The following is a 26770-nucleotide window of genomic DNA, read 5'->3' as shown; positions in this document are numbered from 1 at the left end:
AAAAACTACATAGGGTTGCTTTAAAGAGACCGTCCCAGTGACAGCTTTTGTACCTTTTTCTGACAGTGTCCATTGTGTCCATGGACCTTTATTGCTTTATCAAAATTTTACATGTACATTACATTTATTAATTTAGCAGACACTTTTATCCAGATACTTACATATGAGAAAGCAAAGGTTGGACTTTAAAATTTTTAGGTAAAATGTATAGGACACATAATTGCTGATATACCTTTTTTTTGTGAACCACATTTTCAAAGACTAAAGTGTGAAATTCCAATCCCATCAGAAGCAGACTGATATTTGGTTGAGAGATTCTTGCAAGCGTAGATACTAAAGTTATGATTTACTGCCTGATATTAAACCAGCTACTTGTACAGTTCTCCAAAATAATCTGTTTCATATAAACTTGCAGAACTTTTCTGATCACTGTTTTAGCAAATGCCCAAAACAAACATACTGTATATTACAAATAATAACAAACTACATTTCTACTGGATCAAAAAAAAACAAAAAAACAATGCCTCTAAAGCAAAAAAGTAATGCTATTGAAATACTGGACTGAATGTTGGATTATGGGTAAAGTTTGGATTTGAAAACTCAGTGCCACTCAGGGGCCCTCAAAAGATGCCAACTCCTTCTCTCTCGCCCTCTGTGTCTCTCTCTCTCACTTACTTAGCTAAACTTGTGTTCGATTTGAATAAGGTCCCTTTCTGCTCCTGACTCCCACAGGGAAGGCAAGCAGTCCAAAAACACAACTGAATTTGAAAATTTCCCAAATGACAAATTAACTCAAATCACAAGGACATTGGTAAATCAACTACAACGAGCAAGAAGGGATATTTCAACATAGGTAAGTTTGAAATAGTTTGCATTATTTAGTTACACTCATTATTAGTTATACTGTATGCATTATTTTAAGGAAATGATTTTTGGAAAAAAATCTTTGCCGTAATAACCTAATGTTTTTTTTTTTACATTATTCATGATTTAAAAAATTATATATATATATATATATATATATATATATATATATATATATATATATATATTTTTTTTTTAATTTAATTTATACCACGGGTCTGTTGAATGCTGTATTCTGATTGGTTGAGAAATGATCCATAGGTATGCAATATTTTTTGATAACCGCACATCTAACTTTTCAAATGTCTTAAAAATAGGCACCAGAGCAATGTTTGTGGTAACCATGGTATAAGCAGAATGATTGACACCGTGGCATAACCACCTTGGGTGTGCATTATTTTCTTATAATTCAATGGCGCGTCGTCAATTATTCCTTACTTAATATATATAATATATATTTATTGATTTGTACTGTAATTTATGAGTGCTGTAATGAAAGTGTTGCTCCACAAGTTTATTTTAATATTAATAATTATTTTCATTATAAATTTCTATATGTATATATGCAATGCTTGCTTTTATAAAGACTTTGTTATTTTGTATAAAAGGCCCTGTGCAATTCCAGTCCATCATGGGCTTTTATCTATTTATCCACTGATTTTTCATCTTGTAAGATTTAAATGTTAATATTAAGCAAGTTGCATTCTAGGTATAACAAAGTACACATTATAATGAAACTCTATATCTACACCTTACATTTACACTTATGCATTTAGCAAGCACTTTTACGCAAAGCGATTACAGTGACTACCAACTTTGTTATACAGTATGTGTTCAATGTATCAGCAATGTATGAATGCTATGACATACCTTATTACATTAGACCTGCTTACCTGTCACACCTTGTGTGTGAATGTGGACAGTGTTCTGGCCTCTCTGGGCTTTAGTGAGTAAGGGTCTCTGCAGTGTTTACATTAGCTTTAATGCGGGCCTGAGTCCACGAGCACAGACCACAGTATGAACAGAACTCTGTTTCTGATGGGTAGAGATCATACCACACCGGCTGAATGGTTATACTGTGGACGGTTTCTCTCCACCCCTGCTCGACAGGACCAGAATATAACTGTATACCTGAAGTCGCATTTTTTAAACAGCGTTTGAAAGCAACATATGACTGGACATTTTACAGAGTGTGTGTGTCCAGGGCGGGACGGTGATTTGACACAGTTGGCTTTTGAGCCAAGCTAGAGCTGGAAATTGGAACGATTTGTATAGAGCACTTTTTGGTTAAAGACTCCAGTCCAACTTTTTGTCATTGGTTAAGATTGTTTTATAGAAGAAATTCAGATAAATCTTGCAGAAATTTTGCAAACTGTTCCTTTAAGACAGACAGCATACAAAAAGAAACTCAAATTGGTATTGGTAACACTAACCTTACAGCAACAGTTCACCCAAAAATGAAAGTTCTGTTATCATTTGCTCAAAATTATTCATTCAATTTACTTAATTTTTTTAAGGTAAGTGGTTGCAATCAATTTATTTAAGCTACATTAAATGTAGCTTAAATAAATTGATTGCAACCACTTACCTTAAAAAAACGGAGTAAATTGAACAAATAATTTTTTTCAGTGAAGTTGTTCCAAGCCTGTATAAATTATTAAAGATCTAAAGTATAAAAGATATTTGGAGCAATGTTTGAAACTAAATTTTTTTTTAATAAATTTATATAAGATACATTTAAACAAAAGTTTTTTGTTTTGTAATTCTATTTTTTTTTAAATGTGGCTTAAATAAATTGATTGCGACCACTTACCTTAAAAAAACTGAGTAAATTGAATGAATCATTTTTTTCAGTGTAATGCTGCGTTTACACCAACCGCATTTCAGGCATCAAAATCGCGTCTACCGCGCCTAGTTTGCCGCTTGAACAGTTTGAATGCATTCGCGCGTGTAGAGGGAAGTAGAAGCGCGGAAAAAGCAAGCATTTGACGCGCGTCAGAAGCAAACTACGCTTCTTGTGGGAGGGGCAAGTGCTATGCGGTTGTCTGTTTGCAAGATGACTGATTGTGCATTTATCGAGAGAGTTACCAGTTTGTATTTGGTATCCTTACTATAGGGGGAAAATAAACAACGCGGGTCGATAAACGTCACGTGATTCAAAAGTGAAATGTGTATTTCAACTTACCAGGTTGCCCAATGTCCTCACTGACACTCTTCCAAGCAAGGTTTATTTTTATTCCTGTCTCCTCTATAGTAATAAGAACTTGTGTCGTATAGCTCCGGGTGACTGCTTACGGACAATATCAAGTGTTGGTTGAATGAGTGACTCCGGGCGGGGCTGCCACCACAGCAGCAAGCAGTTAACATGTTTCAGCTCGGGCGTAAGCCGCAAATTCGCATGAACCGCAAAATGCACAAAAAGCACCATTCGCGCGTACCACGCACAACGCTCAATTCGCACACAACGCTCAATTCGCGGCTTCCGGGTGAACTAGACGCCCGAATGAGGCGGCAAACGCGCCAAACGCCTCATCCGCGCGGCGGGACCTCCAGACACGCATCAAGGCGTATTCACATTGACTTAACATTGAAATCACTCGTGCTTCACGCCTCTACCGCGGTTGGTGTAAATGCAGCATAAGATATAAATAAATAAGAAAAAAACTTGAAGGTGAGCAAAAAATTACAGATTATTACAGTTAATTTTTGGGTGAACTGTACCTTTAATCTATCTTTACTAGCCTTCATTCCATTTAATCTGCTGTAAGTATTCATTATGGGAAAAAGGTGTGCAACAATAACTAATAAATAATAATATACAAATCAATAATACATTTTTATTTTTAAGTTGTCAACAGTCACTGGATAAAATGTCTTCTTTTGAACTAGAATTCAGTCTGATTTTATAAAGGAAGATTTTCTCCATTACTCATCTCAGACCTCTGAGTTGACATTTCTGTCTTTCAAGCAGATGTTGAATGTGGCGCTTCTCACCCCTGAACAAATTTGTGTGCTTTAGCATGCAGTGTAAAAATATACTTTCTGTTCAGAGTGTGCAAAAAGATAAATAGAAAACTACAGTATACAAAATGCATGCTTTTTCTCTATCTGTACAGCACATAAAGAGAAAAGCACACTAAACTCATTATGGAAGTGTTGTCTTTGTTCATTTTGATTCAGAAGACTTTCCTGAGATTAGGGGCGTATGATAAAAAGCTTCTACAGGACCATGCCAGCACGGAGGTCCCCTACAGTCACTCAATGCATTTAAAGCAGCTTGATTCAGAAAACTTGACTAACAGCCAAAGAGGAAAATCTAGGCAAAGTAGTGAAAGATACACTGTGCTGTGCTCATTTTTAGACTGAACGTTTGCTTTAATAAAATCTACATATTGTATATAGGAAATGTTATGGTATTTTTCCAAGCACATATCACAAAATTGATTAAAATTCCACTTACCATGCCCAAACACTTCCTGCTGCACAAACAGTGAGCTATTCTTCTTTAGAGACAGGAGGGAAAGAGTGTACGTGTGAATGTTTCAATGAGACAGTGAATTAATGACACCATGTTTCCAGTCTGTTCCAAATTTCCACCCCTCATACAGTAGCATAGTCAGGCTGTGTAAAAGCCCTGGAGAGAGAAGGAAATTTACTAGTAAAAATTTGTGCACTGTGTCAATGGTATTTTGTGGGATCATGATTTGGGGTTATTACAGTGGTCAAAAATATAAGGTCCAAAAGTTCAAGAACACACAGAAAATCTGATATTTCTAGGTCACTATGGTATAAAGGCATGTTAAATTGTGACATTGACCATGTGCCAAAGGTTAGATTACTTGCTAGCCATAAGTAGCAAGAAGGATGCTGAAACCTTTTTAACTGATGCATGAATCATCTAAAACAAAATGTTAGGATATTATAAAATGTATGTTAATTTAAATAAAATGAAGGGAAAAAACAATATTGGAAAGGCATTGTTGCTAATAATTGAAAATAATATTTTTGTGGGTTTTTTTAGGTGAAACATGTCTTTAACTTTGCTTCTGCTATGTGCATGCATCAGTGTCATTTCCGGCACACCAGTGTTTTTTGGAGACATGTCTGGTAGGTGCACTTTATATTGATACATATTCCAGCAAGATATATCCCAGCAAGCAATTGCCACCATTTCATCATCTAGGTTAACAATAGGCCCGATACAGTAAACTTCTAAACTAGCCAAAGTAAATTTGAATTTGATTACATGTTGTTTTTGATAAAATAATTTGTCATATGTATGATATTTCGTTGCATTCATTTATTTATTTTATTTGGACGTGTTTGTATGGCTATTAGATGTATTAAATGCAAAATTGCTTGCTGGGATGCAAGTTTTAAACAAAAATGTTATATTTATATAGATATAATTTTAACTTAAAAGTGGGCGTGGCCATTTGTAAATGTATTGTGTCTGGCTTCCAGTGTCATTCGCTTTTAATAATTTTTAGCTGTGTTAAACAAAAAATTGGAGCTATATAGTACTCATAATCATAGGTGAACCATTTTTAGTGTAGCACCTCTGTAGAACCATAAGGGGCGCTAAAGCATGACTTGAGGATGCTTTCACACCTGCCTTATTTAGTTCGGGTTCAATCGTACCAGAGTTCGATAGTTCACTTGGTGCGGTTCATTTGGGCAGGTGAGAATGCAGCAATCGAACTCTGGTGCGCACCAAAATCAGACCAAACCAGCGGACCGAGACCTCCTTGGGTGTTTTCACATCTGTAGTTCGGTTCATTTGGTCCAAACCAAAAGCAAAAAAATTATACATTGTAGCTTTTTTAGCAGTCTTGGTTCCTTTTCACACCACACTGATTGCTCTGGTCAGCACCAGTTGAAACGAACCAAAATTCAGATATGTTAAAAGATCCACATCACTCATTGGCCACATGTATTTGAACTTATTTCCTAAACTGCTTCTCGATTGGTCAGAATCAACGTGCGCGAAATTCCAACGGAACCCTGGAAGTAAACAAAAAGGAGTAAAATACAGCAGACACCGTGGATAGTTTGTATACAGCGCTCTAAACAAACTGTTCATTTCCTGAATTAATCGTGGATGCGGCTTGAAAACATTTTGATGCAGTACAAACGGCGAAGACACCAAGTTTCTGAGGCTCCGCCCGCACCTCCTTGCAACTCCAAGTATGTCCGCGATCTGTCATTGTGCTAATATTGCAAATAGAAACTGTCAACAAACACTTCCTCATCCGATAATGCACTGTGCAGCTGACTCCGGCAGCTGGTTTAGTCCAAAATGCGCAGTACTTTTGCAGTTAGATTGGTTTGATCTCGGATCGTGTTCTTACCACAAACGAACCGCTCTAGAGTTCGTTTAAAAGCGTAACGAGATCACCTCTTCAAAGGAAGGCTCAGTCCGCTTGTTTGGTCCGCTTTTGGTGCACACCAGAGTTCGAATGCTGCATTAGAATCTGCCCAAACGAACCGCACCAAGTGAGCAATTGAACTCTGGTACGATTCAACCAAACTAAATGAGGCAGGTATGAAAACACCCCTTGAAGAGGTACGCTTTCAAACAAACTCTGGAGCGGTTTTGTTTGTGGTGAGAACACGATACGAGGTTGAACCGACCTAACTGCAAAAGTACTGCGCATTTTAGACTAAACCAGCTGCCCTAGTCAGCCGCGCTGTGCATTATGGGATGAGGAAGTGTTTGTTGACAGTTTCTATTAGCAATATTGCCACAATGGCAGGTCGCGACATACCTGGCGTTGCGAGGGGGTACGGAGCCTCAGAAATTTGTTGGCTTCCCTGTTTGCAGTGCATTAAAGTGTTGTTTTCAAGCCACATCCGCGACCTGGAAATTAACAGTTTGTCTAGAGTGCTATATAAAAACTATGTATAACAACCACAGACATAATTACAGCGTGCAGTCGTCTGTCCATGGTGTCTGCTCTATTTTCCTCCTTTTTGTTTACTTCCGGTATTCCATTGGAATTTCCCACACGTTGATTCTGACCAACCGAGAAGCAGGTTAGGAAATACATTCAGAGACATGTGTCCAATGAGTGATGCGAATCTTTTCACATGACTGAATTTTGGTTTGTTTCAACTGGACCAGAGCGATTAGTGTAATGAAAATGGAACCAAAACTGCTAAAAAAGCTACCAGATGTGAAAACACCCTAAAGCATGACTTATGGTTTAACATAGCACTGTATGGTTCTTCACAGGTGCTATACAGGTTCTTTCCTAGATGATGTTTAGCACTACAATGGTTCCCCTATGACTACGAGCCAGTGAATCACTTTTAGTGCTATTTAGCACCATTTTTTAGAATGTATGCTGCATCATGTTGCAACCTGTATACTACTTATATACTGTAGTATTTTAATGTATAGTCATAATTACCTAAAGCACCTAATATATCAGAAGTCAAGTCAAGTCAAATTTTATTTCTAAATTCACAAAAAAAGCTTCTGCAAAATAAGATGGATATGGATTATATTTCACAAACTCTGTTTCACAGATCAGGACAGCACAATTAGTGTAAGCATCCCTGTGGAACAGCCACTGCGGCCCCTTCTGGGGGGGAGTATGGTTATCCCCTGCTACTTCCAAGACAATACTGTCCATGACCCTGGAGCCCCGACCATTGCCCCACTCGCCCACCGTATCAAGTGGAGCTACATATACAAGGGCAAGATAACCCTTATTCTAGTTGCCACTGGAGGCATGGTAAAGGTTGAAAGAGATTACTTGGACCGGGTCCATTTGGTAAATTACCCCATGGTGCCATCCGATGCCACCATTGAGATCTCAGAACTCCGTTCCAATGACTCTGGCACCTACAGGTGTGAGATCATGCAAGGCATTGAAGATAACTATGACTCGGTGGAAATGCAAGTTCAAGGTAATGCATTATCAGTCAGTTCAGTCAACCAGTTTATTTTTTATCAACCACATTGCTTAGAAATTTATTGAAAACGTCTGTGCAGGTATTGTGTTCCACTACCGAGCAATTTCTACCCGATATACCTTGACATTCGAGGGAGCAAAGGCAGCCTGCATCCAAAACAGTGCTGTTATTGCAACTCCTGCTCAGCTACAAGCAGCCTATGATGATGGATTTCATCAATGCGATGCTGGTTGGCTCTCAGATCAAACTGTGAGGTAATGAAATCAAAGTTTTTTAATTGGACAAAAATCTGTTGTTCAGAATGAGTCATCAACATTTTGGTCTATTTTTTATCTGCTCAAAAGCTACATTTAATAACAACAGCAGTTAACTTGGACTAAAAGTTATACAACACCAAAACATTTTAATAACTCATGATGAATTCAAGAAATAACAATGATCACAATTGATGCAATTCTTTAAAGGTATCCTATTCATGAACCAAGAGAGCCTTGTTATGGTGACAAGGAAAACTTTCCAGGTGTACGAACATATGGAGTCCGAGATGTCAACGAGACCTACGATGTCTACTGTTTTGCAGAGAAAATGTCAGGTAACACAATCAGTATTTCCAAACTACAAGGCCAGAATTTGTTTCCTTTGTTTTTACTTCATGGATTCTCTTTGTTACTTAGGCAGAGTGTTTTACTCCTTCTCTGTGGACAAGTTCACATTTCCAGAAGCTAAAGATCAGTGTGCAAAGCTGGGAGCCCAACTGGCCACCACAGGTCAATTGTATCTGGCATGGATGACTGGCATGGATGTGTGTAACGCTGGCTGGCTAGCAGACAGGAGCGTGCGGTACCCCATTAACATACGTCGACCCCAGTGCGGTGGAGGCCTTTTGGGAGTACGAACTGTTTACCTGTTTCCAAATCAGACTGGCTACCCCCTTCCAGACTCTCGCTATGATGCAATCTGTTACCATGGTAGTTTAATAAGTTAATACGTTCTTTAATGTGGTTTAATAAATAATTTGAGCACACAGGTATTCTCACAAACTATTTATGATTTTGCAGAGCAAGAAGAGAAGGTTCCAACAAAGACCACACTATTCCCTGAAACATTTATTACTACTACTGAATCCACGTTCAGTGTGGCTACAGTCACTTTAAGCCCCACAGTGTACACTGAACAGGTGACCACACAGGGTGAGGTCCGTGGAGTGACCGAAGAGATGATCAACATTACTGGTACAGAAGAAACCCTATCGCAACCTCCCAATGTTACTGAGACAAGCTCAATTGTGGAAGAGGACGTGATCGGAGCAGCCACTGCTAATCCTAACCTGGGATTCGAGTTAACCAAAGACAATGTGACCTCTGGTAAGTTAGGTACCCATAATACAACATTACCACACAACAGTAAAAACCAAAACAAGGATTTAATATAATATGAAATTATAATAATAGTTATTGTAAATAGGTTCATCTAACTGAAACAGAACCCTTATTTACTATGTAAAAGTTTATGATCTAAAGCAAGATTGGTGATCTTTCACTTTCTTATTTATTTTCAGGAAATCTATCTGACACATTTGAGGATGATATGGTGAATGCTACAGGGACAGATCTGACAACTAACATGACAGAAACAGAGCTGCCTGGTCCTGGTATAAAATATGTTAGATATCTCCAGTAGTTACTGCAAATCTTTGGTCCACTATTGTCATACAGAGCGGTGCTAATGTTCTAATGTATATGTTACAGCTCATCCACTCGTCCCTCCCATTTCTGTGAACATATCTGAATCAGGCTCTGCATCAGGTCATCCTGACCACAGTTCTGGGGACATATCTGGATCAGGCTCCGCATCTGGTCATCCTGACCACAGTTCTGGAGATTTATCTGGATCAGGCTCCGCATCAGTTCATCCTGACCACAGTTCTGGGGACATATCTGGATCAGGCTCTGCATCTGGTCATCCTGAATACAGTTCTGGAGATATATCTGGATCAGGCTCCACATCAGGTCATCCTGACCACAGTTCTTTGGACATATCTGGATCAGGCTCTGCATCTGGTCATCCTGACCACAGTTCTGGAGATATATCTGGATCAGGCTCCGCATCAGGTCATCCTGACCACAGTTCTGGGGATATTTCTGGATCAGGCTCAGCATCAGGTCAATCTGACATTTTTGAATCAGACTCAGGATCAGGTCATCTTGATCTCAGTTCTGGGGACATTTCTGGAGTGGGTTCTACATCAGGTCATCTTGATCTCAGTTCTGGGGACATTTCTGGAGTGGGTTCTACATCAGGTCATCTTGAGCTCAGCTCTGGAGACATTTCTGGATCAGGGTCAGCATTGGGTTATCATCTTGATCTCAGTTCTGGATACATATCTGGATCAAGCTCAGGATCAGGCTCTCATGATTTGAGTTCTGGGGACATAACTGGATCAGGCTATGCTCATTTCAGTTCTGGAGATATGTCTGGAAGTGGGGAAAGATCTGGTTCTGGCCAAAGTGGTGAAGAATCTGGTTTTCCTGTGAGTTTTCTTGGAGGTGCAGACACACTCATTTGGGGGACCTCTGCTTCAAAAACTGCTCAGGAGAGAAGAGAAGGTAGTGGTGGTTACATTACTATAGGCCCAGAATCTGGACTCTATAAAGAAGGAAGTTGGGCTAGTGGCCTTCCATCAGGACTCGGTAGTGGAACTAGTGGTTTTGGAGCAAGTGGCCTTTCTTCAGGACTCAGCAGTGAAGTTAGTGGTTTAGGAGCAAGTGGCCTTCCATCAGGGCTTAGCAGTGAAGTTAGTGGTTCAGGAGCAACTGGCCTTCCATCAGGATTTAGCAGTGAAGTTAGCGGTTCAGGAGTTAGTGGCTTTCCATTTGGATTTGGAAGTGAACTTAGCGGTTCAGGAGCCAGTGGCCTTTCTTCTGGATTCGGCAGTGAAATTAGTTGTTCAGGAACTATTGGCTTTCCATCAGGTTCCGGCAGTGAAGTTAGCAGTTTAGAAGCTAGTGGCCTTCCATCAGTATTCGGGAGTGGAGTTATCAGTTCCGGATCAAGCGGCATGTACAGTGGTGCTGACATTAGTGGTTCAGGCTTATTCAGTGTGTCATTCTTGGACACAGAAATGACTGATCTAACTGCAATACCATCTGGAGAACAGGAATTGTCTGGTGTTTCTCCATTTAGCTTAAAAGATGTTAGTGGTTCTGGCTCTGCTTCTTCAGCATCTGGTTTTCCCAGTCACCCATCAGGTGATATATCTGGCCACCCTGAGAGATTAAATCGTAAGATTGTGATGCTAACAGATGATGAAATCATTGAGTTTGTCTCTGGATCTACAACTAGAACGGAACAGGAACAGGGTCGTGGATCTGTGGAGTTCAGTGGAGAGGTCAGTGGTCATGAGTATTCAGCTATGGGCATCTCAATCTCTCCTAGTAGCATTTTAAGTGCCAAAAATACAGATGATCTACCAGTAATAGATGATCTACCAGTAACAGAGGAGGAATTTCATAGCACCACAAATGTGTTTGATGTCACTGATGAGTCCCCAGTGGAAACCACACCTTCCACCATTTCAGCATTCATTACTTCTCCTTCTGTCTCGTTACAACCACCAGAAGCTATGAAGGATCCAACTGTCACCGAGGGTAAAAGCTTTATTTTAACTTATGGAACTATCTATGTAATAACATGTGAATTTTATTAAACAACATCATGTAAGGGTTACTAATCTTGCTGTCTACATACATTAAGTGAGTCTTGCTAGCCTAGCCTAATCAAACAACCCTTAAATACAACATATCAAAGATGAGCAAACTCATTGCTTTTCTACGTTGCCAGTGCTACAGGGATGTGCTGAGGGGTGGATGGAGTTCATGGGCAGCTGCTACATCCACTTTGATGAGCGTTTAACCTGGGCCGATGCTGAGCAGCGCTGTCAGGAGCTAAATGCTCATCTGGTTAGCATATTTTCTCAGCAAGAACAAGACTTTGTCAGAAGTGAGTAGAGTCTTATCTCCAATAAGTATGTGACCTACCTGTTGACCTAAATTTAAGTGCTTATACATTTCTCAAACACCTAGCTCAGGCTCACAACTATCAGTGGATCGGACTCAATGACAAAGACGTGGAAAATGAGTTTCGTTGGACAGACGGAAGCAATTTGGTGAGATCCGTTTCTTCACACCTACTGTGTAAACTCATATGGCTCAAATTGTAGAGTGTGTAGTTATGTGATCATGGGTTTGATCCTAGGGAATGCATAAATAGAAATAATTCATAACTTTATTATATATTAGCTAAATATAAACTTTTTATACTAACTTAACCTGTTTTGTGATCAATTCCACATTTCAATCATTAATTTGACTTAAAAGGTGTACTGCAAGGTTAAATACTTTAAAAGCAAGCAATATATCAAAATTTCAAGTAGTGTTATATTCTTTGTAGGAATATAGAAACTGGAGACCCAACCAGCCAGATAATTATTTCAGCACAGGGGAAGACTGTGTTGTAATGATATGGCATGAAGATGGCAGGTGGAACGACGTGCCCTGCAACTACCATCTTCCCTTTACTTGCAAGAGAGGACCTGGTAAGAAGAGGTGATAGACAATAACTTCAGCACAGAATCGGTCCTCACTACTTATAAGTGGTTGTATTTAGTACTTATTGCAATTAAAGCAGCTATGTCAAGATACTTAATTGTAATTCATGAGTACAGATGGGTGATAAATGTGTGTCAACTGTTTTTATTTTGTTTTTTGGAACTGTAGTCACATGTTCATCACCTCCTGAAGTGGAGAATGCCAAGATGTTAGGCAACCGCAAAGATCGCTACCCTGTTAATTCGATCATACGCTACCAGTGTAATAGTGGATTCACACGGCGCCACCTTTCTGTGGTGCGGTGCATGACAGATGGTCAGTGGGAGGAGCCTCAAGTCCAATGCATAGGTAAGCACTTGTTTGTTACAGCAACTCACAAGTTGAAATTGATATAAAATGTAAAGGTGCATTGTGTGAATTTAAGAAAATCTTAACGGAAATGCAATATAATATACATAACAACTCTATATTATCCAGGGTGCTTAAAGAGTTTACAAAATCAACTGTAGTGTGTTTATTACCTTAGAATGAGCCATTTTTATCTACATACACCGTGGGTCTTCTTACATGGAAGTTGCTATTTCACGCCATCATGTTTCTACAGTAGCCCTAAAGGGACAAACTGTTCTATATAGCGCGGTTTTTGTCACAGACGATGACATGTTTGTCCTGTGGCAGCTACCGTAGCTTCACTATACATTTCGAAACGGAGGGATGAGCTGTGGACTGAGCCGTTGGTCGCAACATCTCACAACTAGATGCCGCTAAAAATCTACACACAACACCTTTTAAGGGACACTCCACTTTTTTTGAAAATATGCTAATTTCCCAGCTCATCTAGAGTTAAAGCAACACCAAAGAGTTTTTTTACCTTAAAATAATGTTTCCAAAAAAGTTTCAGTCGTTCATCCCCTCGAAACCGGGAGAACGGCACTTTCACATTCGCTTTGCAAGCCCTCTATCGGCCAAAACCGCACTAAAGAAGTTTCCAACCGTCGGGTCGCGGTCCTGTAGTTCGAGTGAAAACTACAAAAACTTGCTTTACGGCAGATCTACAATCCAATCAGAGCCAGCTATGCTGCAGTATTTACGACAGTGGCAATGGACAATTCCGCTTCTAACCTGTAGGGGGAGCAAAGAGCAAAAACTCTTTAGTGTTGCTTTAACCGTTCAATTTTTACTGTTTTGAAATCCATTCAGCCGATCTCAGAGTCCGGCGCTACCATTCGTTCAATCTGATTAGACCATTAGCATCGTGCTAAAAAATAACCAAAGAGTTTCAATATTTTTCAGCAGCAGCAATGATATTACGCAGCGCCTGAAAATAGTCACCTGCTATTGAAAGTAACCAAGGGGGCTATCTTCGGGCAGTGCGCAACATCACTACACCTGCCGCAGCCATGATACAGCAACAAAGTCCTTGATTTTTACGCCAGAATAAGAGTATAGTTTTAGCCATATCTGCCTAGAAAATCACAACTTAGTACACTCATTACACCACAGAAGAGTCAAGTTTTAAATAGGAAAAATATCTGGTATAATGGTCTAATCAGATTCAATGGATTATGCTAAGCTATGCTAAAAGTGGTACAGCCAGACCCAGAGATCAGCTGAATGGAGTAAAAATCAAATGTTAACTCTAGGGGAGCTGAAAAATGAGCATATTTTCAAAAAAGTCAAGTATTTTTTTTACAGTGTAGGACAACAAGTACTGATATTCTATGATATTGATATATTGATATTCTAATCTAACATGTCCTTTTTAACCATATGAAGAAGATTGTACTCAAAAGTCAACATTACTATGTGTAGCTATCATAATATCTCTCTTAACAGGTGAAACAAACAACAGGCTACGTAAAAGATCCCTCAAGACACATCCCAAAGCAGTCAACAGTCGGACATGGAGGAAGACCCTCTAAACAAGAAAAAAGGCAAATACTTCAAAATATCAAGAGGACTGTTTCATCTGTAAAGAAGCCTTATTTACCTTAATGAAATGTTGAAGGGACCAACCTCATATTTGGGTTTATTTAAATTAAATTTATACTTCCCTATCTTTAATTCGCAATTGCTGATACAAACAAATCTATTACAGACTGAAATAAAAAAACTATCTCCCCTTGAGTTTTAGTTGTAGAAACGATTGTTACTTAAGCACCATAAAATAAAAGCATAGTAAGGGCATTAAAGGGTCCCCATTGACTTCCATAGTATTTTTTTTCCTATAATGAAAGTCAATGTGGTCTCTGATCAGTTTTGTAACAACAAGAGAGTGAGTAAATAATGACAGAATTTTCTTTCTTTTTTTCACTTTTCCATTACTTCAAGTATTTGTAAGATTTTCTTTCAAGACACAAGGTGGCACTATTGTCAACATTTTTCCATCCCTATCCCAGAACACTACACTGTAATTTTAAAATCCTTGTAATGAGAAATATCCTTATAAGAATTTTAGGTATGTAGAAATTAAAATGGTTACTAAAATCGTGATACTATAGACTCCCTTATCACATACTGTTTGAATGTTAATGTACCTTACCATACTATTTTAAAATTTGGTTTATCAATTTGCACTTGTCAGCCATAAACAAGTCACAAGTCACAAGAGGAACTATAAGAAATGCTTATACTTCCATTATGGTTGTTTGCAATATTAGCTAAAAAAAAATTAATATAATGCTACGCTACAGTATTTACAATAAATAAACTCATTCCTTTTGAGCTCAATGTTAATCTTAATAGATATACTGTAAGATAGATGTAGATATAGGCTAATAGATAACAAGCGAATCTCCCTGGACCATAAAAGGTCACTAAACTTGAAAACCAGACAAAAGGCTTTAATATCTACAGCTGGATACAGTTAAAGCACATTAGTCTTTTAAATTATATAACTGAGATGTGTCTTTTTATTTGTTTTGTTGTTCGTCGTAGTTTACATGTCTAGTTTGACCACAGAGAGCAAGATGTCTCTGTGAAACTGTGAAAGATTAAATCTCCCAGTCCTGTCTCAGCATGCATAATATAGACAAAGGTTTACTAAAACTGAAAGAATAAAATTTAATTGTAAAATCACTCTGTCACTGGAAAACAACGATTGCTTACGTTCAGTATGATTTAGTAGCAGTTATATCTTGTGCAATGCATTTTCTTTTCCATTATGTATTAATTCACTGGTGTATTCAACTCAACTCAAGTCTCAAAACCAGACTACTAGAAGTTAATAAATAAATGATAGCAATATTAGAAATGAGGGTGATGATTGGGTACAATGCTGGAGGAATTGTCATGGGAATGTAGCTTCTACAGAATATCATTTTATGATGAGCAGGCTTCTGCACTTTTTCCATTTTGACATCTGAAAGACATTGTTTTATTTTGTATAGTAACATTGATAAGCATCCATATTACAATGACAGGAACATGAGAAAACATTTTACATTTGCCTCTGTTTTGCTCGATTTAAATGTTTGCCTTTGAATCCCTCGAAATAAATCTACTAAATGTGTGTCAATAAAAATTATTACCTCCTAATATCACGTGTAGTGAATTTTTTGTGTTAGAGAGAGATAAAAAGACTTGGCAGAAAGACATGCTGTATTCTGTTGCTGTTAAAGAGCACCAATTGTCTGATTCACGATTTTACATTTCCTTTGGTGTGTAAGTGTGTATTAGTACATGTTAAAGATATGCAAAAGGTACAAACCCCGAAGTAAACAATGACGTGAGTTATCGTCTCCAACATAAATCTCTTTTCTTGGACTACAACAAACACAAGTTGATTGGTGATGCAGACAAGACCGACATTATCATAACGACATTATCATAATTCCTAAATAACTTCTGTCAGCATTGCATTGTGACCGAATCTTTCAAACATGGTAAGGAGCTTCACAATTCCGGCTGACGTCAGAGGTATTCAGGCCAATCACAACGTACAGATTAGCTGGCCAATCAGGAAAACAGTGCTTTTCAAACTGAAGAGTTTTGTACAAAATCAGTGCGTTTCAGGAAGAGAGTTAAATCTGGAGCTTCAAAAATGTACGATATGTGAAAAATAATGTTTTTTAACCATAAGTAAGGTTAAAGTAAGGAACATTGCAAATATTGATTTAAAAATATTTTATTTGTTTATTTTTATTTCGGCCGGATAAGACGTTCAAATGCCATTTTTTTAATAATTTGTAAATATAATGTCATATATGTTAATAAAAGACATATTTATATTCATTTTTTGATATACTAAACTATACCTTTCAAGATGCATCCGCGTTATTGGTGTGTTATTTCAGGCGGTTGTTACCTCGGAATAATCACCTTCCAATGTCGCGACTGGCCAATCAGAATCAAGCATTTTAGAGCGCCGTGTAATAAGCTAAACTAACAAACAACAATAGCACACTATATATTCATATATATTCATAATTCATCTAATTATGGTCACGGAAAAGCTACCAGGCATGACACACAGATACACACAGTGCTTACTTTATAACATTTTCTCAAGGGATAAGGAAAACCATGAAGGCTGATTTACCTGACTAAGTTAGCTCAACACTGGATATCTTTATATAAGAGGAACACTGCTGTCTTTTTATGTGCTGGTGCTGCTCCTTCCCGCCTTCTTTCCATGTTTGGGAGCCATGTATAAATACAGCACATCTCTGACGCTCTGAAGTAGTTTTGTTTGCTCGGTAGTAGCATAAGCTCACCCCTCCTAAATGGGATGGGGTTCACTTCTGAATAGAATCTCAGTGGCACCGTTACAGACTCACTTCAGAATATGAGGCAGCTCTTGGACTGAGCGTGAGATTGACTGGATTCTTGTCCAAAGTTAGGCTGCCCCCTGGTGGTTACAATGTGAAGCTACTTGCATGTCCCAGAAAAGGTCCTGTGTAAATAATGATTGGGTGTTTGAAAAGACAGTCACTTGTTTGATTGTAAAATTGATCAAGTAAAGTCATACAGAATAGTTGTCAGGTAAAAAAAACTATTTATTGAGAGGATCTATGTTTCTTTAATGATAAGCAAAATACAAAGCAGTCATGCATATGTTATAAAATTTGGTAGTAGCTGATGAATGGATTAGTGGACTAGTCTGTAAAATGTCTTTAAATCTAATAAAGAGATTAAGAGCATTAGTTTGATTTTAGTCATTGATTTCACATCGATTTCAACCTTTGACATGACCTTAATCTCTCAATATTAAAGATATCAAGGTTATATTTTCACAGAATGTACTTTATACAGTACGTTATACAAAATGACTTATGCTTGGTTTTCACAGGCATGTTCTCATTAAGGTTTGTATTAAGAAGCAAGATTAAAGCATTCCCACCACCAAAATATTGCAGAACTGTGTATAAAATACTGTATGATGTCTACATAAATACTGGTTGGCCAATTCATCATTTTTTTTAAAACTGTAAATATCCACAAGAGCACAATTAACATATTTTTGTGAGTTCCAGCACATTTCACAAAACCACATAAAAAACATTTGATAATTTCACTTGAGTATCAGTAGTGTACAAAAGAATGACTAAAATGTCCATTGTATTTTTCACAGAATGGAAAGAAGTGCTTTTCATCAATCATCAAAAACATTTCAAAATCATTTTGCATTTCACCAGCGGACTTTGTAACAATATACGCCATGTTTTAAATGCTTTGGAGGGAACCCAAAGCTCCGCACTCCTGGTTCCGTCAGGCCGCAGTTCATTCTGGGAGCTATGATTGGGTAACGTACACTCCCATCAGCTAACCAACCAGCATCACACTGATCCAATCCCACAAACCTCCAGGCCGCATATAACTGCCCAACTTTAGCAATACGTCCTCCGTCACCGGCACAGGCCTCTGCAGCCTCTGTGAAATTCAGCTTGGTGTGATGCTCCAGAAAGTAGACCTCACCTGATAAAACATACATATAAAAACAGAGGAGAGTTACTCATCTTGAGAACATTCCTTTGTACATTATAAAAAAAAGGTCCCAATCTGTAATTGGGGTCATTTTATGTAGCATTTAGGGACGTTTGGTATCAATATGTACTCTTTAGGTGTAAGGGTATCGCCCCAGTGACAGCTAAAGACCATTTTTACCAGTTTTTCTGATAGTGTAATGGCTTAAATCTGAAACTGTCACATATTTGTGTGAAAAAAATATGACCTCACTTCAAAAATTGTGCGATATGTGAGCTAAGATTTTAGGTGGACTGCATTAACAAAACAAAGCTGACAAATAAAATCTAACAGCTTTGAAACATGTGTATGGCTGATTACATCAGAAAAGGGGGATCCTTTGATCTTTGTTGGCAGGTCTTCCCAACTTGTCAACTTCAACTTATAGTTGCGACAGTAAATAAGGAAAAGTAAGAACATTTTCCACAATAGACAATTGCAGCCATATGTACAATATCTTCAACAGAGCCTTACGTTAATTAATATTTGTCTGCTTTAGAAATGTAAAACACCTGTTCAGCCCGTGGCCTGGGAAATTGTAAATGTTTGTCAGAAATGGTCTTATAGAAAACACAACAACATACACCAGAACTAAATGTATGTTAAAGGGACACTTCACTTTTTTAAAAAATATGCTAATTTTACAGCTCCCCTACAGTTAAACATTTGATTTCTACCGTTTTGGAATCCATTCAGCCGATCTCCGGGTGTGGCGGCACCACCCTCAGCATAGCCTAGCACAATCCATTGAATCCGATTAGACCACTAGCATCGCGCCAAAAAATGACCAAAGAGTTTGGAACATTCCACCCATTCAAAACTTGACTCCTCTGTAGTCACATCGTGCACCAAGACTGACAGAAAACCAAAAGTTGCATGTCTAGGGAGTATACTCTCACTCTGGCGCAGTAATCAATATCATTGCGCCTCCTGCAGCCATGTTACGGCAGCAAAGTCCTTGATTATTACACCAGAATGAGAGTATACTCCCTAGACATGTCGGCCTAGAAAATTGCAACTTTTAATTTTCCGCCGACCTTAGTACACGATGTAACTACAGAAGAGTCCAGTTTTAAATAGGAAAAATCTCGAAACTCTTTGGTGTTTTTCTGAGCACGATGCCAATGGTCCAATCAGACCCAATGGATCATGCCAAGCCATGCCAAATGTAGCACCGCCAGACCCGGAGATCGTCCGAATGGACTCCAAAACGCCAAAAATCAAATGTTTCACTCTAGGGGAGCTGGAAAACGAGCCTATTTTCAAAAAAAGTGGAGTGTCCCTTTAAAGTCCCCATAAAAGTTTCTTGTCCTAGTAGGCTATATGTAAACCTAATGGATATCTATAAACTAGTGTGCTCTAAAACATTGATAAGATTTGCATTAAGAATATATACATATCTAAAACTTACAGTCTCTCACTTATGCCAATACAGCTAAAAAAAAGTATGACATCATTCTGCACTTCAGCTTCTCATCAAATTGCGGTTATAAGACGACAAACTTTCTGTTTCAGTGGAAATGACATCAATGCATCAAACAAAACCTATAATATTGTTATTTCTACATTAAATAAAAAATGATCCCTCGTGGTTTACCCCTTATGCACGAAGTGAAGCAGAAGGCATCAAATCGGTCCAGATCTTTGTCTCGAATGCCATAACTTCTTACACCAGGAGCCATATCAGTACCACCGCAGGCCTCTCGTGGCACAGAAACTGGGTATTGCGCTGTCCCATCGGCGAGCCACCCAGCGTTACACCAATCCAGCCCTTCCTCCCAAGCAGCGAAAAGCTGGTCAAAGGTGGCCAGGTGTGCATCCTGCTGTTCACATGCCTCCTTGGCCTCATGAAAGTTCATTAGATAGCGCCCCCTAGAGGAGTGATAGGGAAACACCACACCTGTGGGTAAGAAAAGCAAAAGGTGCTCGTTAGCTAAAGTATACTACTACAGTATTGTTTCTTGTAAGTACACTTCCACTGAACTGTAGTTAGGAGTTAACGAGGCACCTCGAAACTTTAGATGCACAGTAATGCTTTCGTCCTCCAGACCATCGATAATTTCACAGCGGTAGCGCCCAGTGTCATCCGACTGTAGCGGGTTGATAACGAGGGACGCGTCGCCCGGGGCGCTTCGGCGGAGCCGCACGCGCCCTTTGAAGTCTCCGTAACTCCGGTGACGTGCACCTATGGCCACCATGACGTCACGCTCCTGTCCTCCGCTGTGCACGGGCTGCCAGAACCACTTGACGCGCGTTCTGCGGGGCGTGCTGAGTTCGGGCTCATAGCGGTAATGACAGGGAAGGGTGACGTTGCTCCCCTGAACAGCTGACACCAGAGGCTCAGGAGACTCAACGTGGAGACGAATTCTGTGGTAAAAAACTAAAAAAAATACTAACAAAGCGAACACTTAAGAAAACAGCAAGTGTAAAACAGAATAAATATTAATGTTTTTATTACAAGTAGTCAACCATCTGAACCAAAATTATTTTACATCTGTGTGATGTGTTTTAGGCCTTATTCTAGAAGAATAATGATTTCATATTGGACCAGATAACATCCAACACCTCTCTTGAAATAATATATATAATACAGTAGACTAATTGCTATATTCCGTATTATAAACTAGATTGACAAACTAAGCCTATTCAATATTTATTAAAATAATTGTATTTCACATTAAATGAACATACTCTCCCCATTGCCATTTCCATTCACTATGTCCTGATAATAGAATCCGTTGGAGAATCGCTGTGCAAAGCTCCCGAGTGAAAAGTGCATCAGAAATACCAGCAGGTGGCGTATAATCCACATATTCACGGTCTCGCGCGGAATCCCACAGCTTTCCAACAGGGTCCTTGAAGCACAAGACAGTCCAATATGTGTGAGGAAAAAATTGCAAACATTATCTCATCGTTTATGTATTTATAATTTACTTTCTATAATTTCTCTATTCAGAAATTCCTCTGTTCTCTATATGACAATCCAGGAATTGTCATTGCGAGTTACTAAATAAAACTTAGGCACACGATTGCAAAAACGAAAGGCAAGAACAAAGAAGACTATAGTGTGATATACATTAAATGACAGAAAAAAAGTGTATACTAGCTACGACAGTAATCGTGTATTTTTTCATTCAAAATTACGACTTCAAATCTAGAAATGTAAATTGAGCAAAAAAAAAAACATAACATTGGTAGTAATTTTATTATAAGGATTTTATTTTAAGGAATAAAGTGCATCTAAAGTTAACATTTTAATATTTAGAAATTATAAAAGTAATTTTCTGAACTTACCAACACAAAATAGTCTCCTTAGACTCCTTTTGCTATAACTACTCTGTTCATCGTCCGAGACGAAGTATTAGGTTTACTCTCTCTCTCTCTCTCTCTCTCTCTCTCTCTCTCTCTCTCTCTCTCTCTCTCTCTCTCTCTCTCTGTAATAATATTGTGGAACTCTGAGGTGACGTCACTCAGGCATCTCCTTTGAAGTCGTCCAGCTCGTGAACAATAATAATTGCGGGGTCTACAAAGCAGGCGAGGGCTCCCGTCCATCATCAGAGTATAATTTTACAACATAAGGTGTTGATAATTTCCCTAAACTGAAACTGGAGCTTGTGTAAGGTGTATTCTACCCACAGTCTCTTGTTACTTGCTGGTTTTATCACAAAACAACAATTCTTTATTTCTTTAGATGTTTGTTTTTTTTTGGAGGGGGGTGTAATAACATAGGTGGTAATAACAGATTGCCACATAGCTACCTGTTTGTTTGAAATTCCCAAATGCACTAAGCTTTGTTCTTTTAATCCTAAAATCTGTTTAAAGCCACACTTATAACTTTTTTTTTTTTAAATTCATTGTTCCTGTTCAGTTGAAATTGCATTAGAAAAATGAAAAGTTTTGGATCTGATTCCCAGGGAAAATACATACTGAAAAAAACCATATAACTTGAATGTACTATAAGCCGCTTTGGATAAAAGCATTTGCCAAATGCAATGCATAATGTATAAAAAGTACACTTTGGAATTATCACATGCATTATTTTGTCATTTTTATCTTGCTGCCGCCTCAGAGACGTTTTCATCAGGCATTCCTTGTGATGACAAAACAGGAGAAATTGCCAATGCATATGAAATTGTACACCAGAAATATGCTCATCGACCTTTCCCGTTATCTCGAAAAAGATCACCAGTCATGGGAAAGTCAGTGACTGAAATTCCCCTTCTTCTCGGCGAAGCCCCCAAAGTGTACTAATTTTCCAAAGTAAATATTAGTGAAATGTATACATAGCCTTGCAGATGTGAAAATTTCCTCTAACTCACAGCCACCAGGGATTCAAATGTCTTTTATCTTTTCCTCCAAATTCTGACCTTTTCTTTTTTTAAAAAACGTGTTTTTTATCATTATTGGTACTCACCACACACTGCAGCTGATGTGAGGAATTATTCACAAGCCTAAAAGAGGAAAGGACTGTTTGACGGCCTTTGGGGGCACCAGGATGTCGCACAAACAGCATCACTCAGTAGTGTGACCCCAAGTCATAGCACACTGCACCACCTCTTGGCTGTCCCTGTTTAAATCCTTCCAAAACAGTGCACGAAACACAGAGATTCATATCACCTCTCTCGCAGATGCTCAGGACCATTAGTGATGCATTTGAAGATTCTTGCCAATTAGTCCTCACAACCAAGATGAAAGCCTTGGCCTAAGGCAAGGAACACCAAAACCCTGTGAATAGCCGAAAGCTTCACAGAAGCACAATTTTGGCAGCTACCGTTGGGCAGGGAGAACATTGTACTCTAATTGTTCGCTTCAAATGAATAGCTGGATGTAAATATTTGGGATTTTCTTCCAAGCCCTTGTCTGTTACTGCAACATCAGAAAGGACCAAGACATTTAAATGGTCACCTTTTTACAAAATGTGTAATTTCACAGATTTTAAGCTTTACACAGATAATAAAACTATCAAAGTAAAAATAGTAGAAAAGCTGGGACGGTCCAGTACCCATTTAGGTATATATATATATATATATATATATATATATATATATGTATGTATGCACCTTTGAGGTAAAATCTGAACTTTTTAGGTGCCAAGGGCGTACTTTTTAAAAAGGTACCACCAAAGTGACATCTTATGTTCCTTTTAAAGTGTAGTCTATAGGACTTCTTGGTTTAACTATTTCAAGATCTCCAAAGCTAAATTATAGCTTTGTGTCCCTTTAAAATGAAAATCATGTCGTTATTTACTTAATCTCATGATGTTTCAAACTTGTATGAGTTTCTTTCTTCTGATTAACACAAAAGAAGATGTTTTGATAAAGGTAGTAAGCACACAGTTGATGGTACCCATTGACTTCCATAGTATTTGCTTTTTCTACTATGGAAGTGAATGGGTATCGTAAACTGTGTGCCAGTATTTATAAAAATATCAGAAGAAATTTATTAACAATTTACCAAATAATAAACAAAGCTACTACACATTTATTATAATAAAGTCATTGTATAATATAATATAATATACACTAACCTAAAGGATTATTAGGAACACCTGTTCAATAATGCAATTATCTAATCAACCAGTCACATGACAGTTGCTTCAATGCATTTAGGGGTGTGGTCCTGGTCAAGACAATCTCCTGAACTCCAAACTGATTGTCAGAATGGAACGAAAGGTAATTTAATCAAATTTAAGCGTGGCATTGTTGTTGGTGACAGGCCGGTCTGAATATTTCACAATCTGCTCAGTTACTGGGATTTTCACTCACAACCATTTTTAGGGTTTACAAAGAATGGTATGAAAAACATCCAGTATGCGGCAGTCCTGTGGGCGAAAATGCCTTGTTGATGCTAGAGGACAGAGGAGAATGGGCCGACTGATTCAAGGTGATAGAAGAGCAACTTTGACTATAATAACCACTCGTTACAACCGAGGTATGCAGCAAAGCATTTGTGAAGCCACAACACGCACAACCTTGAGGTGGATGGGCTACAACAGCAGAAGACCCCACCGGGTACCACTCATCTCCACTACAAATAGGAAAAAGAGGCTACAATTTGCACAAGCTCACCAAAATTGGACAGTTGAAGACTTGAAAAATGTTGCCTGGTCTGATGAGTCTCGAGACGTTCAGATGGTAGAGTCAGAATTTGGTGTAAACAGAATGAGAACATGGATCCATCATGCCTTGTTACCACTGTGCAGGCTGCTGGTGGTGGTGTAATGGTGTGGGGGATGTTTTCTTGGCACACTTTAATCGTTTAAATGCCACGGTCTACCTGAGCATTGTTTCTGACCATGTCCATCCCTTTATTACCACCATTTACCATCCTCTGATGGCTACTGCCAGCAGGATAATGTCACCATGTCACAAAGCTAGAATCATTTCAAATTGATTTCTTGTACATGTTCGAGTTCACTGTACTAAAATGGCCCCCACAGTCACCAGATCTCAACCCAATAGAGCATCTTTGGGATGTGGTGGAACGGGAGCTTCATGCCCTGGATGTACATCCCACAAATCTCCATCAACTGCAAGATGCTATCCTATGAATATGAGACAACATTTCTAAAAAATGCTTTCAGCAACTTGTTGAATTAATGCCACGTAGAATTAAGGCAGTTCTGCAGGCGAAAGGGGGTCAAACACAGTATTAGTATGGTGTTCATAATAATCCTTTAGGTGAGTGTATTGTTACTATAATAAAGTCAATTTTCATAAGCAACACTGGTAAAAAAAAATTGCATACATTTTTAAGTATAAACAACTTAGATTTACAACTCATTTCAACTTATAAAATAAATGTAAAATAATTAAGTTAATTCACTTTATTTTATAAGTTACAGTTAAATTAAAGTTAAAATGTCTTATAAATCTAACTTGATTATTTTTTTATATAGTGAAGCTGTTCTGATCGTAAAACTGTTAGTTGTATAATTTTGGCTTCTTTAAGACTGCGATCCCCGTTTACTGCAACTGAGCAGAATTTCAGTAATAATCTAAATGCTTTTGAATGACCACATTTGAATGAATGGAATTCAGCTACACAGTTTTTGTGGGTTTCTGATGCAGTTATTTTTACGGTTTCTTTCAAACAACTTCCAAGTTGAACTCTAGTTGATTTGGACATCCACTTACAAAATTTCAACATAATTTATAGCCCCTCATAAACTTGTCAAACAACGAGGTGAATGAGGCGCGATTTCCTTTGTGGAGATGTTATTAGAAAGTAAAGAATGTTTGCTCGTGACAAAAAAATTTGCCACAAACATTCAAAATAGCCTTGTTTTTCCAGAAAGGAATCCTTCCTGGTATGGCACATTGGGTGCTGCTGTTTTCCTGCCATTCTTTGGACTGACACTTAAAGGGACATTCCACTCTTTTTAAAAATATGCTCATTTTCCAGCTCCCCTAGAGTTAAACATTTGATTTTTACCGTTTTGGAATCCATTTAGCTGATCAGGGGGTCTGGCGGTACCATTTTTAGCATAGCTTAGCACAATCCATACAATCTGATTAGACCATTAGCATCGTGCTCAAAAATAACCAAAGAGTTTCGATATTTTTTCCTATTTAAAACTTGACTCTTCTGTAGTTACATCATGTACTAAGACTGATGCAAAATAAAAAGTTGCGATTTTCTAGGCCGATATGATTAGGAACTATCCTCTCATTCTGGCGTAATATTCAAGGACTTTGCTGCAGTAACATGCGCAATGATAATACATAGAAATAGTCCCCTGCTATTGAAAGATACTAAGGGAACTATTTTCGGCTGCTGCGTAATATCATTGCGCCTCCTGCAGCCATGTTACGGCAGCAAAGTCCTTGATTATTACGCCAGAATAAGAGTATAGTTCCTAGCCATATCTGCCAAGAAAATCACAACTTTTAATTTTCCGTCGATCTTAGTACACGATGTTACTACAGAAGAGTCAAGTTTTAAATGAGAAAAATATCCAAACTCTTTGGTTATTTTTGAGCGTGATGCTAATGGTCTAATCAGATTCAATGGATTATGCTAAGCTATGCTAAAAGTGGTACCGCCAGACCCGGAGATCATCTAAATGGATTCCAAAACAGTAAAAATCAAATGCTTAACTCTAGGGGAGCTGGAAAATGAGCATATTTTCAAAAAAAGTGGAATGACCCTTTAATTCTCCTCTGCTTTCCTGCTATGCATCTCTATAGAGTTTGTCTATAGGATTCAGTCAATCATCACTAAAAAAAAAAACTGTAATAAAGGCATATTAGGCAAAAGTACTACAGGATTAGAGATTTTTATTGATTTGTTCAAATACATTAGGGTTGGCTGACTTTTTTCCAAATTGATTCATTTAAGAAATAATGATGCTTCATGATGCCATAGAAAAACCATTTTTGTCTGAATGGTGAAGAACCTTTAACATTTGAAGA

At 38.2% G+C, this 26770-nt stretch overlaps 3 protein-coding genes across 5 annotated transcripts in view; 1 reads left to right on the top strand and 2 right to left on the bottom strand.

Annotated features, from left to right (window-relative positions):
- Positions 1-4342, bottom strand: part of ppip5k1b (diphosphoinositol pentakisphosphate kinase 1b) — a 59340-nt gene extending 54998 nt beyond the window's left edge. The window contains exon 1 of the mRNA XM_073868703.1: positions 4325-4342. The gene's annotated coding sequence lies outside the window, so the exon portion shown is untranslated. The remainder of the gene's footprint in view (positions 1-4324) is intronic.
- On the top strand, positions 706-15929 carry acanb (aggrecan b). Of its 2 annotated transcripts, XM_055191968.2 has the most exons (14): positions 706-853; positions 4886-4971; positions 7396-7779; positions 7865-8039; positions 8250-8377; positions 8460-8753; positions 8844-9149; positions 9344-9436; positions 9534-11432; positions 11626-11784; positions 11868-11950; positions 12235-12379; positions 12561-12740; positions 14229-15929. In XM_055191968.2, the coding sequence occupies exons 2-14, from the start codon at positions 4893-4895 to the stop codon at positions 14312-14314; spliced, it is 4011 nt and encodes a 1336-aa protein (XP_055047943.2). In that variant the 5' UTR covers positions 706-853; positions 4886-4892; the 3' UTR covers positions 14315-15929. The 2 variants fall into 2 exon arrangements, with proteins under 2 accessions (XP_055047943.2, XP_055047945.2); XM_055191970.2 differs by lacking the exon at positions 14229-15929 and having other exon boundaries at positions 12235-12389; positions 12561-12715.
- A 1070-nt stretch (positions 15930-16999) lies between these two features.
- hapln3 (hyaluronan and proteoglycan link protein 3) lies at positions 17000-21807 on the bottom strand. 2 transcript variants are annotated; one of them, XM_073868716.1, is made up of 5 exons: positions 21651-21807; positions 21048-21211; positions 20365-20736; positions 19954-20256; positions 17000-18308 (listed from the first exon to the last, which is right to left on the bottom strand). In XM_073868716.1, the coding sequence occupies exons 2-5, from the start codon at positions 21166-21168 to the stop codon at positions 18022-18024; spliced, it is 1083 nt and encodes a 360-aa protein (XP_073724817.1). In that variant the 5' UTR covers positions 21169-21211; positions 21651-21807; the 3' UTR covers positions 17000-18021. The 2 variants fall into 2 exon arrangements, with proteins under 2 accessions (XP_073724817.1, XP_055047967.1); XM_055191992.2 differs by having other exon boundaries at positions 21048-21196; positions 21651-21749.
- Positions 21808-26770: the final 4963 nt, after the last annotated feature.

This window comes from Misgurnus anguillicaudatus, chromosome 6 (genome assembly GCF_027580225.2).
Source record: "Misgurnus anguillicaudatus chromosome 6, ASM2758022v2, whole genome shotgun sequence".
NCBI lineage: Eukaryota > Metazoa > Chordata > Actinopteri > Cypriniformes > Cobitidae > Misgurnus > Misgurnus anguillicaudatus.
The sequence above is the reverse complement of the archived record's forward strand: the minus strand, read 5'-3'. Positions and strand labels throughout refer to the sequence as shown.